The sequence below is a fragment of the Rana temporaria genome, chromosome 12 (genome assembly GCF_905171775.1).
Source record: "Rana temporaria chromosome 12, aRanTem1.1, whole genome shotgun sequence".
Classification (NCBI taxonomy): domain Eukaryota; kingdom Metazoa; phylum Chordata; class Amphibia; order Anura; family Ranidae; genus Rana; species Rana temporaria.
This window is the reverse complement of record NC_053500.1, coordinates 32568789-32585523: the sequence shown is the minus strand read 5'-3', so window position 1 is coordinate 32585523 and position 16735 is coordinate 32568789. Positions and strand designations below refer to the sequence as shown.

At 43.8% G+C, this 16735-nt stretch overlaps 1 protein-coding gene across 1 annotated transcript in view; it reads left to right on the top strand.

Moving 5' to 3' along the window:
• Window positions 1-12043, top strand: part of FMNL1 (formin like 1) — an 88065-nt gene extending 76022 nt beyond the window's left edge. The window contains exons 23-26 of the mRNA XM_040331525.1: window positions 3590-3691; window positions 4204-4284; window positions 6768-6888; window positions 11300-12043. Of these exons, the coding sequence (XP_040187459.1) occupies window positions 3590-3691; window positions 4204-4284; window positions 6768-6888; window positions 11300-11400 (405 nt within the window). The 3' untranslated portion in view covers window positions 11401-12043. The remainder of the gene's footprint in view (window positions 1-3589; window positions 3692-4203; window positions 4285-6767; window positions 6889-11299) is intronic.
• Window positions 12044-16735: the final 4692 nt, after the last annotated feature.

Genomic DNA, 16735 nt, shown 5'->3' with positions numbered 1-16735 from the left:
ATTCCAATTTACATCAACAAACGGAAACTGGATGAAAATGTGGGGGAGGAGCATTTACCCACATGAATTTCTACTTTATTTAATGGCTAAATCTGTGTCTGTAGTTTGTGCAAACCTTAAAGCGGGAGTTCACCCATTTCTTAAATATTTTTTTTTTCCCCCTTAGATTCCTGCTCATTTGGTCTAGGGGAATCGGCTATTTGTTTTAAAATATGAGCTGTACTTACCGTTTTCGAGATGCATCTTCTCCGTCGCTTCCGGGTATGGGTCTTCGGGAATGGGCGTTCCTTCTTGATTGACAGTCTTCCGAGAGGCTTCCGACGATCGCATCCATCGCGTCACTCGTAGCCGAAAGAAGCCGAACGTCGGTGCGGCTCTATACTGCGCCTGCGCACCGACGTTCGGCTTCTTTCGGAAAATCGTGACGCGATGGATGCGACCGTCGGAAGCCTCTCGGAAGACTGTCAATCAAGAAGGAACGCCCATTCCCGAAGCCCATACCCGGAAGCGACGGAGAGGATGCATCTCGTAAACGGGTAAATACAGCTCATATTTTAAAACAAATAGCCGATTCCCCTAGAGAAAACGAGCAGGAATCTAGGGGGGAAATGTGCTCTCTAAGGGTGAACCACCGCTTTAATAGCACAAATAATTTGTTCTTCGGTTTTTACTCCAGGAGTATATGAGTTTGGAAATTCTAGAGAAATGCTTATGTAGCGCTCACCCCCGACGGAGCCGCTGATTAATTTGGGATCGGCAAATTAAGTTACCCTGACATGGCTCGAGGGGTGCAGTGGTGGAACAAATAGTGAGCGAAGGTCCAGACAGTGACTGAAGAGTTTTCAAGGCTTTATTTCTAGGCCAACACGGCCAACATCAACATCATTTTGGAAGGACAAGGTTGATGAAAGGATAGAAGGAGAGAACTTTGCAGTATCAGGCCTAGATAGCAATGGAGTAGCACTACTCTGTATAGTACCAACTTCTGTAACTCGTCTCCACTCTACTTGGAGTGGGTAAAGTGCCTCCGGACAGACCCCTATGATAGGCCTGGCAGCCAAAGTGTCACTATGAACTGTCTGGGAGGAGCAGGTCTGTCTCACAGACCCGGCTCCAGGGCTTCGGTCACAGGCCAACTTCAATAAAGAACAGCATGCATACCTGTCAGTGGTCCGGACACCCAGACTGGGATCATCTTAATAGGTCCTGGAGCCCAGCGAAACACTGGAGTCCCCTTTTACCTCCGGATGAGGTTCAATGCAGCCTTGAGCTTTGGCCAGGTGGGCCGCGCTGGCGGGGTGCATGGATGCACGTACCCTGAAGGGTGGGTACCGCACCTGGAACGGGGACCCCGCAAAGATTTTTGAACACATTACACCTGTCCCAGATATACTCTCCCCCAGCATGCCCCGCGAGGGAAAATCTCCTCCAATTGGCTGCTGGGAAAGCTTTCTCTGCCAGAACCCCTCTAGCGCCAACTGCTGGCCAGGGATGGCACTGCATCCCTGAACCACAGACTGAGCCAGTGGACAATTCTGGAATGACAGAGGCCCCGAAATTTGAAAAAATCGTGAGTGTGAGCAACCTAACTCTCCCATTCCCCACTAACTTTAGAGTAGTGCCCATGCTGAAAGCAAGGGGGCGCTACACTTAAATAATGCATAAAAATTTGACTAAATCTATTCGATTTTAGTCAACTAAAATACAACTAAAACAATTTAGATGACTAAAACTAAATTGAGATTTGATGTCAAAATGAACACTGATGCATTTTTGAAAGATCCATCAGTGAGGCTCATTACCAACAGAGCAGTAATTGTTCTCCTATACTCTTTAAGCAAAGAACCGTGAATCTGACATTAAAGCGGTAATAAACTGCTGAAAAAATATAATAAAACACTGCAAGACCATAGCATAATGTGCTAGTATGCATCGCACACTAGCACATTTTAAAATACTTACCTTAGAACAAAGCTCTTCCAGTGGCGCCCGGTCACCGCTGAGGGGGCCGATCTGTTCCCCCGGCCTTACTTTCAGGTTTGCGGGTTCCGGCTGCGAGTGGCCAGAGCTGCAATGGCGTCATTCCCGTACATGTGCGCAGTTCCTGGCAAGAAGCTCTGAAGGTCCGGCAGCACATGCGCTGCTGACATCAGCGGCTGCAAGTAGAGTAAATATCTCCTAAACGGTGCGCGTTTAGTAGATATATATTTTACCTTATTATAGGCTTACCTGTAGGTAAAAATAACAAAGTGGGGTTTACAATTTCTTTAATGTAAAAGTCGAATTATTGAAGAGCAGTAGGAATTCCCCACCTGAGTGACACATGACCCCAAAGTGCATTATTTTTGGAATGTTCAGAACATGTTTTGAAGCATTCCAGATGCCGATTGCTCTTCTGCGTCCAGCTTGGATATCACATTACTACAAAGCAGATGTGAATTACGGTTAATGCACCTGCTAGGTCTAACATTTAACCCTTACATTACTGGTTGTGTGTCTGCTGCACTGGGCCGTACTCTGCATCCCTAAGTGCTGCCATGCAAAGGATTAGGGGAGGACAAATAAGATAGATTCCGGTAGAGAAGTATGAACTTCCTTAGTTTATCCAAAATGTAAAAAAATAAAAAAGTTTTGAATTTAGCGATACCTGAAATTGGTCCAATGGATTCAGCAATGTTTGATTGTGTTCTCAAACATGCATAGCTCCCAACTGTCCCTGTTTTCGAGGGTCTGTCCCCGATTTGGAGCAATGTCCCTCTGTTCCTCAATCCTCTCCATTTGTTCCTCATTTTGGTCTGATCAATATAGGTGTGTATAAAATGCACTTTTTATCGATCAAAGTGTTTTTCAGCACTAAACCTTTCATCTGATTTCTAAATTGTTGCCTTTGTAGATTCCAAAAGCCAATATAAAGTAATAGTAGTGGTAAAAAAAAAAGCACCCGTGGGTTTAACCAATCTTGTTTTTTTATAAAATTCTCCTTTAAGGGGGTGTGTCCTATGCCTGCATACTTTTGCTGATAGGTGTCCCTCATTCCCATCTCAAAAAGTTGGGAGGTATGAACGTGGGTTAATAGGCATTATATGCTAGCCTCAGTCAGCTTGGTATAATATAGTACAGTGGTCTCCAAACTGTGGCCCTTTGCTAGTCCTTATTCGGCCCTTGGGGCATGATCCCATCGACTGACAGCAACAATAAGGCATAATTCCTTGCACTGACAGCAAATAGAGGACTCAATTCCTCCCAATGACACCAACGATGGGACACAATTCCTTCCACTGATACCCACTGACACAAATGAAAGGGCAAAATTCCTTTCATTGGTACCAACGGTGGGGCACTAGCCTTCCCACTGACACCAAATATAGGGCATTGTTTACTCCAGCTGGACATCAGGACATTTTCTACTCCCACTGTCCCTACTCCGGCCCTCCTAAAGTCTGAAGGACAATAAACCGGCCCTTTGTTTAGAAAGTTTGGAGACCCCTGATATAGTATATGTAATCTACAGAATCACCAGTAATCTTGGTCTTCATCATGCCAGCCTTCTCTCAATTTAACCCTTTCCTTATCTTTCTGTCTATTCCAGGAAGCCTATGAAACAGTTGTTGGGTATTTTGGGGAGAACAGCAAGACTATGGTTCCTTCGGCATTCTTCCCAATATTTTTTCGATTTGTGAAGGCCTACAAGGTAAGAATTGCGTTTTTTTTTTTGAATAACAAATAAAAATATGTAGAAACCATCGCTATAATGGAACAGATTACTCAATGTTGTACAGTTACTGACTACAAGAAATTCTACAAAAACAACAAGATGACGATGGGGCAGTTGGTTGTTAAGTTGGCAGCTTAACCCCAAGACGTTTTATCCATATTGGCCTTTAAAATATTGGGGGCACACACAAGTCTTTTGCCTATTCCTCCAAGTGAAACCACTCCTATCTCAATTCTGCTCCTTTTTTTATGCTTTATATTTAGAAGAATCCTCAAGCCTACTCTTGTACATGGCAGTCAATGAGGGTCACAATTATTCGATCCTCCAGCCATTGTAAAGGGTTTGTTCCCAAGACGTAAATGTGTTACTTGGCCATTGGAGGAAAGATTGCCATGTGATCTGCATGGCTGTGCTTTTTTCATAATGTGTAGGACAGCCTTTATTTTAAAAGGAGTGTGCCGACAGTCACTTTTCTTCTCTATTGTCAGCAAGCAGAGCAGGATCTGGAGGCATGGAAAAAGCAGGAAATGGTGCCCACTGAGAAGGCTCAACAGGAGAAACCAACACAGGTACGGCCATCAAAACCCTTCACCAAGTGATGGTTGTAGGGGTTAAAAAAATGAGCACTGACATTTAAAGCGACCCAACACTTGAACTTGTTTTCCACAGAAAAAAGGTAATGATTCCTACATTACACCAATAGTCAGCCTAATAAGGGGGGGTGGAAGCTACAGAGGTTATGTCAGTCATATTCATGAAGAGTGCCCAAGGCAGACCAAAGGGAGGAGATTTTTTCTAGAGACTTACATCTACCTGTCCTTGGAAGGTCCTGTAATCATGTGTAAGGAGGAAGCTGTGGACACACAATCTATTGCGGTTCTACCTATTCTCAAGCTTATGCCAGTTGCAGCACCCACTTCTGACAGGCCCCTAGGGTAAGGGTAGGCACTCCTGGCATACTATCTGTAGTGAAACTACAAATCCCTTTGTGACTCTGTCAGTCAGTCTTGCAATGCCTTGTGGAACTTTAGTTATTCCACAGCTGGAGTACAGCAGTTGTCTACCCCTGCCATAGGGTATACCTAAGCAGGTAATTTTTTAAATTGAGGACAGCATCTTAAATTACAAATTGGCATGAGTGGGGTGTTTTTCGCAAAAGTAAAGGTTTTACCTTTAGCAAAATTGGCCTCTAGATGACATTAGTGTTTGGGAGAAATTAGCCTCCAGATTACCATAGTGTTTGGGAGAAATTAGCCTTTAGATGACCATAGTGTTTGGGAGAAATTAGCCTCTAGATGACCATAGTGTTTGGGCGAAATTAGCCTCTAGAGGACCATAGTGTTTGGGAGAAATTAGCCTCTAGATGACCATAGTGTTTGGGCGAAATTAGCCTTTAGATTACCATAGTGTTTGGGTGAAATTAGCCTTTAGATTACCATAGTGTTTGGGTGAAATTGGCCCCTAGATGACCATAGTGTTTGGGCGAAATTAGCCTCTAGAGGACCATAGTGTTTGGGAGAAATTAGCCTCTAGATGACCATAGTGTTTGGGCAAAATTAGCCTCCAGATTACCATAGTGTTTGGGTGAAATTAGCCTCTAGATGACCATAGTGTTTGGGCAAAATTAGCCTTCAGATTACCATAGTGTTTGGGTGAAATTATCCTCTAGAGGACCATAGTGTTTGGGAGAAATTGACCTCTAGATGACCATAGTGTTTGGGAGAAATTAGCCTTTAGATGACCATAGTGTTTGGGAGAAATTGACCTCTAGATGACCATAGTGTTTGGGAGAAATTAGCCTCTAGGTGACCATAGTGTTTGGGAGAAATTAGCCTCTAGATGACCATAGTGTTTGGGTGAATTTAGCCTTTAGATTACCATAGTGTTTGGGTGAAATTAGCCTCTAGATGACCATAGTGTTTGGGAGAAATTGACCTCTAGATGACCATAGTGTTTGGGAGAAATTAGCCTTTAGATGACCATAGTGTTTGGGAGAAATTGACCTCTAGATGACCATAGTGTTTGGGAGAAATTAGCCTCTAGGTGACCATAGTGTTTGGGAGAAATTAGCCTCTAGATGACCATAGTGTTTGGGAGAAATTAGCCTCTAGATGACCATAGTGTTTGGGAGAAATTAGCCTCTAGATGACCATAGTGTTTGGGAGAAATTAGCCTCTAGATGACCATAGTGTTTGGGAGAAATTAGCCTCTAGATGACCATAGTGTTTGGGTGAATTTAGCCTTTAGATTACCATAGTGTTTGGGTGAAATTGGCCTCTAGATGACCATAGTGTTTGGGTGAATTTAGCCTTTAGATTACCATAGTGTTTAGGTGAAACTTGCTTGAAAACAAAATTCAAATACCCTGAAGCAAGAATTCCAGGAATGGCTTTTATGATACATAATTAAATATGCTGTATACCATACCTGGCCGATGCCACTGAAGTAGACACCAGTGATCTCCACTTGCTTCTGGGCCCCATGCCAAAAAAAAATTCAAGCAACAAATTGGAAAAATTTTAATTTTATTTTTTTTGTTATTAGAATTCCGGGCTGCTTACCCCTGGTCCCCAAGTCCTCACAATGTTTCTGCTAGACGTACATAAATCAGTGGGTTTACTATGCAGCAGCTTTCAGTGTTACTCTTGAAAGAATATTGTACTTGCAGCAAAAACACTGGACAGGACATAGGGGCCAAGCACTCTGAAAATAGAGGGTAAACTGTGCCTGTGTGATTTTACACAGGGGGCTGTGTAAAGTTTTTCCCCTGAAACTTCCCTCCTAAAGTTAGGGTGCGTGTTATACGCCTCTGCGTGTTATACGCCGATAAATACGGGTAGACATTTCTAGCAGAATCATGACCCTGGTATCTGCTTAGTACAGTAGAATTACTGCAAATCACTAGTGCAAGTACATATACTCATATATAGTAGGTGTGGTGGCCGGGTCCCTTTAATGCCCATCGCACCCTTAAAATCTACCTTCATTTTGCCTTTTCCATTGGATTGAATGCATTGTGCTAATTTGCAATGACACATTTTTTGGGTTACAGTCTCCACCTGCCAAAGCATCAAAACCGCCAGTCAATCTGATGGCTGAACTGAACAAGAAGCTGCAAACAAAAGAGCCACGGGTGTATGAGGAGAACTGGGCCATAGAGGATATCATTACAGGTAAGAAGAGATTATTTAGGGCTTGTATCCACAAGCATTTGTTTTCATCTGAACTGCTTTTTATTCTCATCTGAGTCAATGGAAATGCAAGCTAAAAAAACAAGAAGAGCATTTTGTACTGTAGGAGCCCCAAACTGCCTGATGAACGTTAGAGCATGAAAGGAACCAAGTATATCTCTGGGCCATAGAGCAAATTGTTGTCACATATAAGGCGATCAAATATAGTAAAACCTTGGTTTGAGAGCGTTTTGCAAGACAAGCTAAATTTTTAAAATACATTTTGACTTGATATACAAGCGATGTCTTGATATACAAGTAGTGTCATGTCACTAAAAGAGAAGAGAGGCGCCTCTAAGTGTAGCAATATGGTTACATTTAATGAAGGTACAACATTTAGCAACTTATTGCTACACTTAGAGGCGCCTCTCTTCTCTTTTATACTCTGTAGCTCCTGCTGGATTTTGCTTCTAATCCCCTTGTGGAGGCTTCAATTTGTGGATGGACATTTTAGGGTTACACAACCTATCACATTGCTATAATCTTTTTATATGGACTATAAACTGAAGGACCTATGAATAAATGGTTGTGGAACGAATCATTTGAGTTTTCATTATTTCTTATGGGGAAATTTGCTTTGATATACAAGTGCTTTGGATTACAAGCATGTTTCTGGAACAAATTATGCTCGCAATCCAAGGTTTTACTGTATGGCTTTTTTGGAAGTGCTCAAAAAACATAAAAAAATAAAAAACATTCAAATGCCACTGTTCAGAGGGCACCACCAGGTCACAACCATAGTGGGTGGGTGTTCATCCAAAACTGTGTTTTTTTTTTTTTCATTTGGATGGTGGGAAAGGCCTGGAACCTCTGTCAGGTTGTTGTGGCTTTCCAAGGCTCTGTTGGAAGATATTGGGGGAGATTTACTAAACCTGGAGAATGTAAAACCTTGTGATACTCTACATAGTAACCAATCAGTTGGCAGGTTTTATTGTCAAAGCTTCATTGAACAAGCTGAGGTTAGAAGTTGATTGGCTACCATGCACAGCTGGACCAGATCCAGAGAGCTCCAGGTTTAGAAATTCTGCCCCATTATCCCTTACTTACTGTTTTCATCAAACTGGAAGTAAGGCATAATATTTCCAACAGCAACGCAGACACTAGAAATGCTTCCCTCTCCTCCTCAGGAGACCCCTGTTGTCATAATCATGTCTCATTTTAAGCAATTACAGCAGCACGTGATGTTGTGTACGCATGTTGCAGACTGTTTTCTTACAAAAATAAATAATTAAGCCTTCAATCTTACAGAAGGATCCAAGATGAGCAAGTATTAGATCCCCAGCTGCAGCCCTCCTCTTATGTCACTTCTTTTTTACAGATGGTGGGGATTACTGGAGAGAAGGTTGCAATGGCTGCCGTTTTATATGCAGCTGCTCTGTCATATGACTATCAAGATGCACAAAAATAACTACTGATGGAAGAGCCGCTGTATATGCTGGGGGGCTAACAGAGTATAGAGAGAGCACTGGCATATACTGCAGCTCTCACAGCGGAGGAGTTTAGTAGTGTAAATCCTGATAGTATAATGGCTATCCTCTTGTAAACAATGGCGGAGCACCTGCATCTAGTACAGTTGCTATAAATGCCTTCTCCTTCAGTAATCCCTGCTGTCTCTCACTGCAAGCTCCTCACTGTCAGACACAGCAGGAAGGGGGGGAATCAGACACAAAGAAACACTCTGCAATACTGCTGCGTGTGTTAGGAGATTTGATGCCAGAAACAGGTTCTCTTTCAGTAGGGGGGGGGGCGCGATTGCGCGCTATAACCCTAGTCAGCTTTTACTCGTTGCCTGTGACATTGCTGCAGCTATTCCGTCATCTACTGCAGCATTTAGCATTGGGTCAATAAAGCTGACCACACACCGGTAGAATTAAATTTAAAAATTTAAATTTAAAAATGTCTCGGGTGGTGTATATGAAATATATTGTCATGTAACCTATTTAAATACACTATTTTTCAAAAGTATGTGGACACCTGCCTTTGCACTCACATGAACTTTAATGGCATCCCAAACTTAGTCCATAGGGTTCAATATTGAGTTGGCCCACCCTTTGCTATAACAGCTTCAACTCTTCTGGGAAGGCTGTCCATAAGGTTTAGGAGTGTCTATGGGAATGTTTGACCATTCCTCCAGAAGCGCATCTGTGAGGTCAGCACTGATTTTGGATGAGAAGGCCTGGCTTGCAGTCTCCACCCTAATTTATCCCAAAGGTGTTCTATCAGGACTCTGTGTATTCCCACTCTACCCCAAACTCACTCATCCATGTAGTTATGGACCTTGCTTTGTGATCTGGTGTGCAGTCATGTTGGAACAGGAAGGGGCCGTCCCCAAACTTCCCACAAAGTTGGGAGCATGAAATTGTCCAAAATGTCTTGGTATGCTGATGCCTTAAGAGTTCCCTTCACTGGAACTACGGGGCCAAGTCCAACCCCTGAAAAACAACCCCACACCATAATCCCCCCCTCTACCAAAGGATTTGGACCAGTGCACAAAGCAAGGTCCATGAAGATATGGATGAGCGAGTTTGGGGTGGAGGAACTTGAATGGCCTTCACAGAGACCTGACCTGAACCCGATAGAACACCTTTGGTATGAATTAGAGTGGAGACTGCGAGACAGGCCTTCTATTCCAGCATCCTTGCCTGACCTCAAAAATGGTCTTCTGGAAGACTGGTCAGACATTCCCATAGACACTCCTAAACCTTGTGGACAGCCTTCCCAGAAGAGTTGAAGCTGTTATAGCTGGAAAGGATGGGCCAACTCAATATTGAACCCTACAGACCAAGACTGGGATGCCATTAAAGTTCATGTGTGTGTAAAGGCCGGTGTCACGATACTTTTGACAACATAATGGACTTGTATGGATGTCAGTTCTAAAATAGAGGGGGGACCTTTATTACATCCTCAAGTTTAATCCTCACAATATTCACCTCCATACCTCTGGACCAAAACTTCTACATGAATCCGACCAGCAGTGTTGGGAAAGCCACAAAGTGCCAGTGCAGGCCCAGCACAGTGATTATATGGTGTACATTCCCCCTTTTTCAACCCCTGATATTTCACCAAAGCCCCCCTAACGGGGCTCCTAAAAAAAAATGTAAAAAATATTACAAAATGAAATAAAAATAAAAACTACTGACACCAATCTCTGCCCTACAGACACCGTTCACTGCTCTACTGACACCATCAGTATACATATACACACACACACAACACCCATATGTGTTTAAAATTTGGGGTGCACACCCTAATGCAATACCTATGGTGATTACTATCAGCTTGCTACAGAATAATGTCCAGTCTGTGCATATGTACAAGGCCATAGACAACAGCCTTTATTATACAGTCACAACCAGCAAAGACCCGAGTCCATGAGATTGTGTCAATGATATCAGTCTGAGACATTTCTGAGGTCATTCACAATTAACTGACAAGGGCAGCTGATCTCCTTCCTTCAAGTGGGTTTTGCATACCACAAAGATTTTGCAAGGGAATGTAAAATGTAACTGAAGCAAACAAAAGCCTGTATCCATAGGCCCCAAGGCAGGCCAAGAGCATGGGCAGAGTTCCAGAACTGTGCCGAATATGAGAAGTTGTATTAAAAAGATGAAATATGCCTTAAAATTAAATGAGAAGCATTGTTACTGTCTGATGGTGACACAAACATAGGTGGTACTGGCCTTGGTTTAGGAAAACTGTACCAAAGCAACGACCACCTATGTTTGTGTCACCAGCTCGACTGACCTCGGCAAATAATGGGAACAAAGTCTTTCTGAGGTTTGCCGAGGTGTCCTCGGGCCGTTTCCAAGGCTCTCTGGCGCCCAACTGCCTCTGGCCGCATGCATAATTGCATGCCATGTACACATGATCGGTTTTTCCGGCGGTAAAAAGTCAGCCGGGAAAACAGAGAACCTGCTCTGTAGCTTTTTCCCCCCTACACACAGCCGGGTTTCCCGACAGGAAAACTGCCACGAGAGCTTTGGTCGGGAAACCCGGCCGTGTGTATGCTCCACTGCAGTGTTTGCCATAGGGAAACTGCCGGCTTAAAAACCACCGGGAACATGTTCTCTTTTTTCCCCGGCGGCTTTCCTGTCGGGAAAACTGCGATGTAGCATACACATGGGCGGGATTCCCAGGCAAAAGCTCTCATGCCAGTTTTCCTGCCAGGAAAACCGGTCGTGTGTACAAAGCATTATTTTAGTTTCCATTGACTTCAATGGGGAAATTCGCTTTGATATGCCAGTACTTTGGATTCCGAGCATTCTCCTGGAACGGATTATGCTTGTAATCCAAGGTTCCACTGTATTTATACATATTGCCCAGCAGAACTTTTACTCTTCTGTCTCTTCCCCAGACCTGAGGAACCAGCCGTACAGGAGGACAGACATTGCACGGAGGAACAGCAAAAAGCAGACCAGTGGAATAGCAGTCAGCACTGCAGATTTACCCGTCTGATCACCGCAGGCACACTGGTGTCTACCAGAGGCTTCATACTACCAACAATGGCGAGAGGAGGGTTAAAGTCCACCATACATCATCCCCAACCCTCAGTACAAGCACTTGGATCTTCAATGCACGTAACTTGGTTTATAGATCTATAGAAAATGGACATTTATAGGGTAATATAACCGGTTTTAGAACAAATGTTCTTAAATGCAATGCTATGCACCAAATATTACAGCTTCTGCCAAACATTTCTATATGGGAGGTGGAGTGACCAGGAAAAGGTCATATTGCTAGTGTCATGGTGCGTTTTAAGTGTTAAATATATTGCCGTTTTTATTTTGTGTATATAGAGAGGTCTGGATTTCACAAGTTGCTGGTATCACTGTAAATAGACTGATAATTGGTCTTATTGCACAAACTGTATGTACTATTATCTTGTAACTTACTGGCCCAACATCTTACAATGCTCTATAAAAGTATAACTAAGACCTGCCACAGCCTTGCACTGATTTGTCTAGTAATGCCCATATGGTGGGTAAGGCCAGTCTCCCTCTCTGCACTGCCCTGGGCTTCTAAGCAGGATATTAGGGGGTATGCCAGTATTCCACATACTTCCCTGTGTTGAATTTAAGTGGACCTGTCCTAGACACACTAAAAAGACACCAATCTTAGAACAGCAGAGACCTTTAGTGAGCAGAATCGCCCAGCAATGTGCCATGGGCATTGACACCTGTAACAGATGCCTTTATAGTTGGGACTGTGTGGACTTCCTTATTTTTACCACCCCTGGCGGGAGTGATCTTTTCACTTGAGGTATCTTTGGAAACAAAGAAAGTCCAACGTAAAGTCCTCAACGCTCATTACGCACACGTCAAGTACAGAAATGTAAATAATTTGATTTAAAGGTCTCTGAGGTGTGGCAGATCTGTGCATCGGTACTATTATTATACCGGTCAGGCTTCATAAACCCGCTCATACTTTTATTCCTTACATGCGAGTCTTAAGCTAACCTGTTCTGTTTTCAAGGAAGCCTGGGAGGGCTAGATGAAAATGTTGGACTTTCCTTGACGTAAATAACCTGATCAGCAAACAGGGTGTGTACGATCGCTACACCTACAGAGTGACCTTCTGTTCCTCTCCCTTGATATCTTCTGTGGAATTCACTTACTGCTACTCAAAAGGACCATGTCACCAGACCACTCATTTCAACAAAAACCTTCCCATAAGATTATATGTGCATTTAACGTATTTTAGGCTTGTTTTCCGCATGTAAAACCCTCCCCTTGTGTATATATCCAAAAGTCCTGAGGCCGCTCTTGGGGGCCGCCATCTTGGATGTGATGTCAGCAGTCCCAGCAAAGTCAGCGCTGTTACTCAAGTGACACGCTATAATATTCCTCTTCATTCCTCCCCTTGCAGCTACTAAAGTGTTATATATAGGGAGCATGACCGGTGCTGCCACTAGGGGCGCCCAGACACTGGTTTTCCTCCGCGGCTGCAGCATGTAACTAACTCAGCCCCAGGCAGCTGCTCCGTCCGACTGGTGGTGTAATTAGAGGCGCATCGCAGCACTGGAGCTAGCGCTAGAGGATGCCAATGCCTCCTGTCACATGGGTAGGGCAAAGGAGGTGGAGCCAATTGGGGCAGCAAAATTGGGTTCCACCTAGGGTCTTAAAAATCCTTGCACCAGCCCTGATAGGGAGGGGTGGAATAGCTGGGCCAGCACAGCGAGTAATTAAGACTCTCCCAGAAGAAGAGGGGGCAGTAATAGGCAAGGAGGGGGGTGGTCAGGGTCTGTGCTGGGAAACGGAACCTTTCTGCAACATCAGATTAAGCATTTCAAGTACTTGAATTTTCTATGCACTTACCTGCAACTTTTTAAAGGCCAATTTCAGCTTTAGTAACAAGTTATTGTGGTGTCCCCCCTTTATCCTATGACGGTGGGCAGGAGGTCCTCTCCACCGCACCAGCTGTTACATTTTAAAATTGGTGCAGTTGTGCAGGGGCTCTGCCTGCACAGCTGCGTCATTCGTTCACAAGAGATCTGCGAATGAAGAAACTACAAGTCCAATCTGACACTGCAGCAGACAGCTTGTAGTTGTCAATTGAACCACAAGGTAGCACTGATGAGCAAGCTTTTGGTTCATTCACAGTTCCTCCAGCTCTCTAGCAGAAAGTATGCACAGTGGTAAGAAAGCTGGAGGAAGAGTCTGCAGGAGCCTGACATTGAACCCACAATCCGCTGGTCACAGGTGCAATGCTCTGCAGGCGCCTTAGAATTTTTTTTATAAATGCACATTTTTTTTTACCTTTAAAAATATGTGAATTTATTATATCTAAAAAAAAGGTAAACTTAATCCTTTAAAAGTTGAGGATAGTGTATATATAAGTCTAGAGCTATATGAGACATACTCAGTAGTTCTATAAGAGTTTCTAGCAGCAGCAATTGACCAGTAAAACGGACGACACAAATAGACCCCTATGGAGTAAACTATGCATGTTACCTGCATTAAGATCTCACTTTTTGTACTGATCACTGCACCTGATTGGAGCATTTTGCCATCTTGTGCGCACTGCTACAAGATACTTTTAAAGCTTGTTCTACAGGGAGCCGTTTATTCCATCATTGATATTCTTAGCAAGCTCAGCTGAAAACCTCCTGTGTACCTCTAGAGTCTAGACCAGGGATATGCAATTAGCGGACCTCCAGCTGTTGCCAAACTACAGGTCCCATGAGGCATAGCGAGACTCTGACAGCATCAAGCATGAAACGCAGAGGCATGATGGGACTTGTAGTTTGGCAACAGCTGTAGGTCCGCTAATTGCATATCCCTGGTCTAGACTAAGTGGTATGAACATATTTGCTGGTAACCACAGTAAAATCTCAGATTGGAGAAAGTTAACTTTAAATACAGTCGTTATTACCATTTCTGATCAACTCTTGAAGGTGCTAGCTGTCTGCCTGTTATGCTGACCCCTCTGGCAGGGTTCAGGAGTGCGTTACATACAGAGGTGTACTGTATATAATGCACTCCTGAACTCTGTACACAGCACACCCCAAACCCTGCACTCTGAACGTAATGTACCTCTAAAAACTGCACTCATGAACCCTGCACTGTGTACACAGCACACCTCTGCACTCTATGTAATGCACTCCTGAACTCTGCACTGAGTGCAGAGGTGTGCTGTGTACAAAGTGCAGGGCATAGTGCACTATACAACCCCAAACACCTGGCTGCAAAACATAAGGCCTAGAGGGCCATATTCGGGTTGCAGACCTTGGGCCAGATTCACGTAGCTCAGCGGATCTATAGATCCGCTCGATCTACGTGAATTAAGATCCGCTCCCGCAAGTTTAGGAGGCAAGTGGCTAATTCACAAACCACTTACCTCCAAACTTGCGACGGCGGATCCTAAATCCCCCGGCGGAATTCAAATTCCGCGGCTAGGGGAGTGTACTATTTAAATCAGGCGCGTTCCCGCGCCGATTTAAATGCGCATGCGCCGTCCGCGAAATTTCCCGGCGTGCATTGCTCCCACTGACGTCGCTAGGACGTCAGTGGTTTCGACGCTTACGTAAACGACGTCCGTCCGTATTCGAGAACGACTTACGCAAACGACGTTAAAAAATTCTAATTCGACGCGGGAACGCCGGCTATACTTAACATTGGCTGCGCCTGATAAAAGAAGGGGTAAGTATACGCCGGGAAAGCCGCTACGGAAACGTCGTAAGAAGACTGCGTCGGGTCCGCGTACGTTCGTGAATTTGCGTATTGTGCTGATTTACATATTATTTATCGTAAATCAGCGGGAACGCCCCCGGTGCCATTTTTAAATGGGAAAAAAAGCCCTATCTATGCGTATCTGATTCTATGAATCAGGCGCATAGATAGGACCAGTGTAAGTCAGAGATACGATGGTGTATCTGTAGATACACCGTCGTATCTCTTTGTGAATCTGGCCCCCGGTGTTTTGACATATGTGGTCTACAGTGTATGCTAGAAAATTTAAAGTGGATGTAAACCCACTCTCATCCTTTCTAAACTACTGCCATAGTGCTGATCTATAAGGATATACACGCCTCCTGCATGTATCCTTACCTGTCAAATGTCTCCCCTCTGTCTGTTATAAGAACTGAAAAACTGCAGGCTCGGTGGGTGGAGTCGTGATGTCAGTACACTCCCCTTGTCAATATGCAATTTCTCCTGCATAGTTCTTACACTGAACTTCTGGTAGGATCACTAACATCCAGTCAAAACCCACAAAAGTCACCACATGACATCAGCATGTCCAATCATGCTGAGGTATGAAACAGCAAATCCTGGGAGAGCTGGAGAAGAAAGTAGGAGGGGATCTGAAGTGCACAGAATGCTTCTCTCAAGTTCATGCATAAGATATGTAAATCACCTGTCACTCACAGCAAGGGGGAAGAACTGACTCCTATTTCTCTGTGTGTCAGTTTTTATCTTGCTGAAAAAAAGGTAAGAGGATTGCTCAGAGATGGATTAACTCTTCGTGGCAAGACTGGGCACAGATGACCAGAAATCCTATACTGTACAAGTGGAAGCCTTAATTAAAAAATAAATAAATCAGGTTTACATCCACTTTAATTTAGCATACTGCCCTAAAAGTACATTTCTCAGAACAGTGCACAATGATAATAGCCTATATATATACTGTATGAGAAGACCTTTAACACCTGTCTGCAGTCCCCTACTTCAGCTTCTAAAACTCTACTGTGTCAGATGTATATGGATTGAATATAAAACATTTTGTATTTTCCTTTTGTAAACTTTTATCAAAAATGCATATTAAGCAATAAAATATTCCAAAGAAAGCAAACATTGCCTGACGTCTGCAATTCTTCTACTCTATGAACAATTAACTAGAATCTATCCTAGAGTGAGCTACACCGCCGGTACCATACAGTAAGGATCAATTTTTCCTCCCCAGACAATGCTCCAATCAAGGGATTGATCGCTAGAAGGTGCAGCCACATGATATCGTCTAGCTCAGTGGTTCTCAACCCCCGTCTTCAAGTACCCCCCCCCCCCCCCCCAACGGGCCTGTTTATTACCCCCAACAGAGCCGTTGGGGGGAGGGGGAACTTGAGGACGGAGCTTGAGAACCACTGGTTTACCTTACTCCATAGGGAATAATTTAGGGGGTTTATTTACAAAAGCTAGAAAGGGCAAAATTAGTCACAATTCTGCAGAGAAACCAGCTTCTAACCTCAGCTACTTTAATTAACCATTTGCCCACAGGGCACCTAAACCCCCTTCCTAACCAAACCAATTTTCAGCTTTTGGTGCTCTCACTCATGCAACACTGTACCCATATGAAT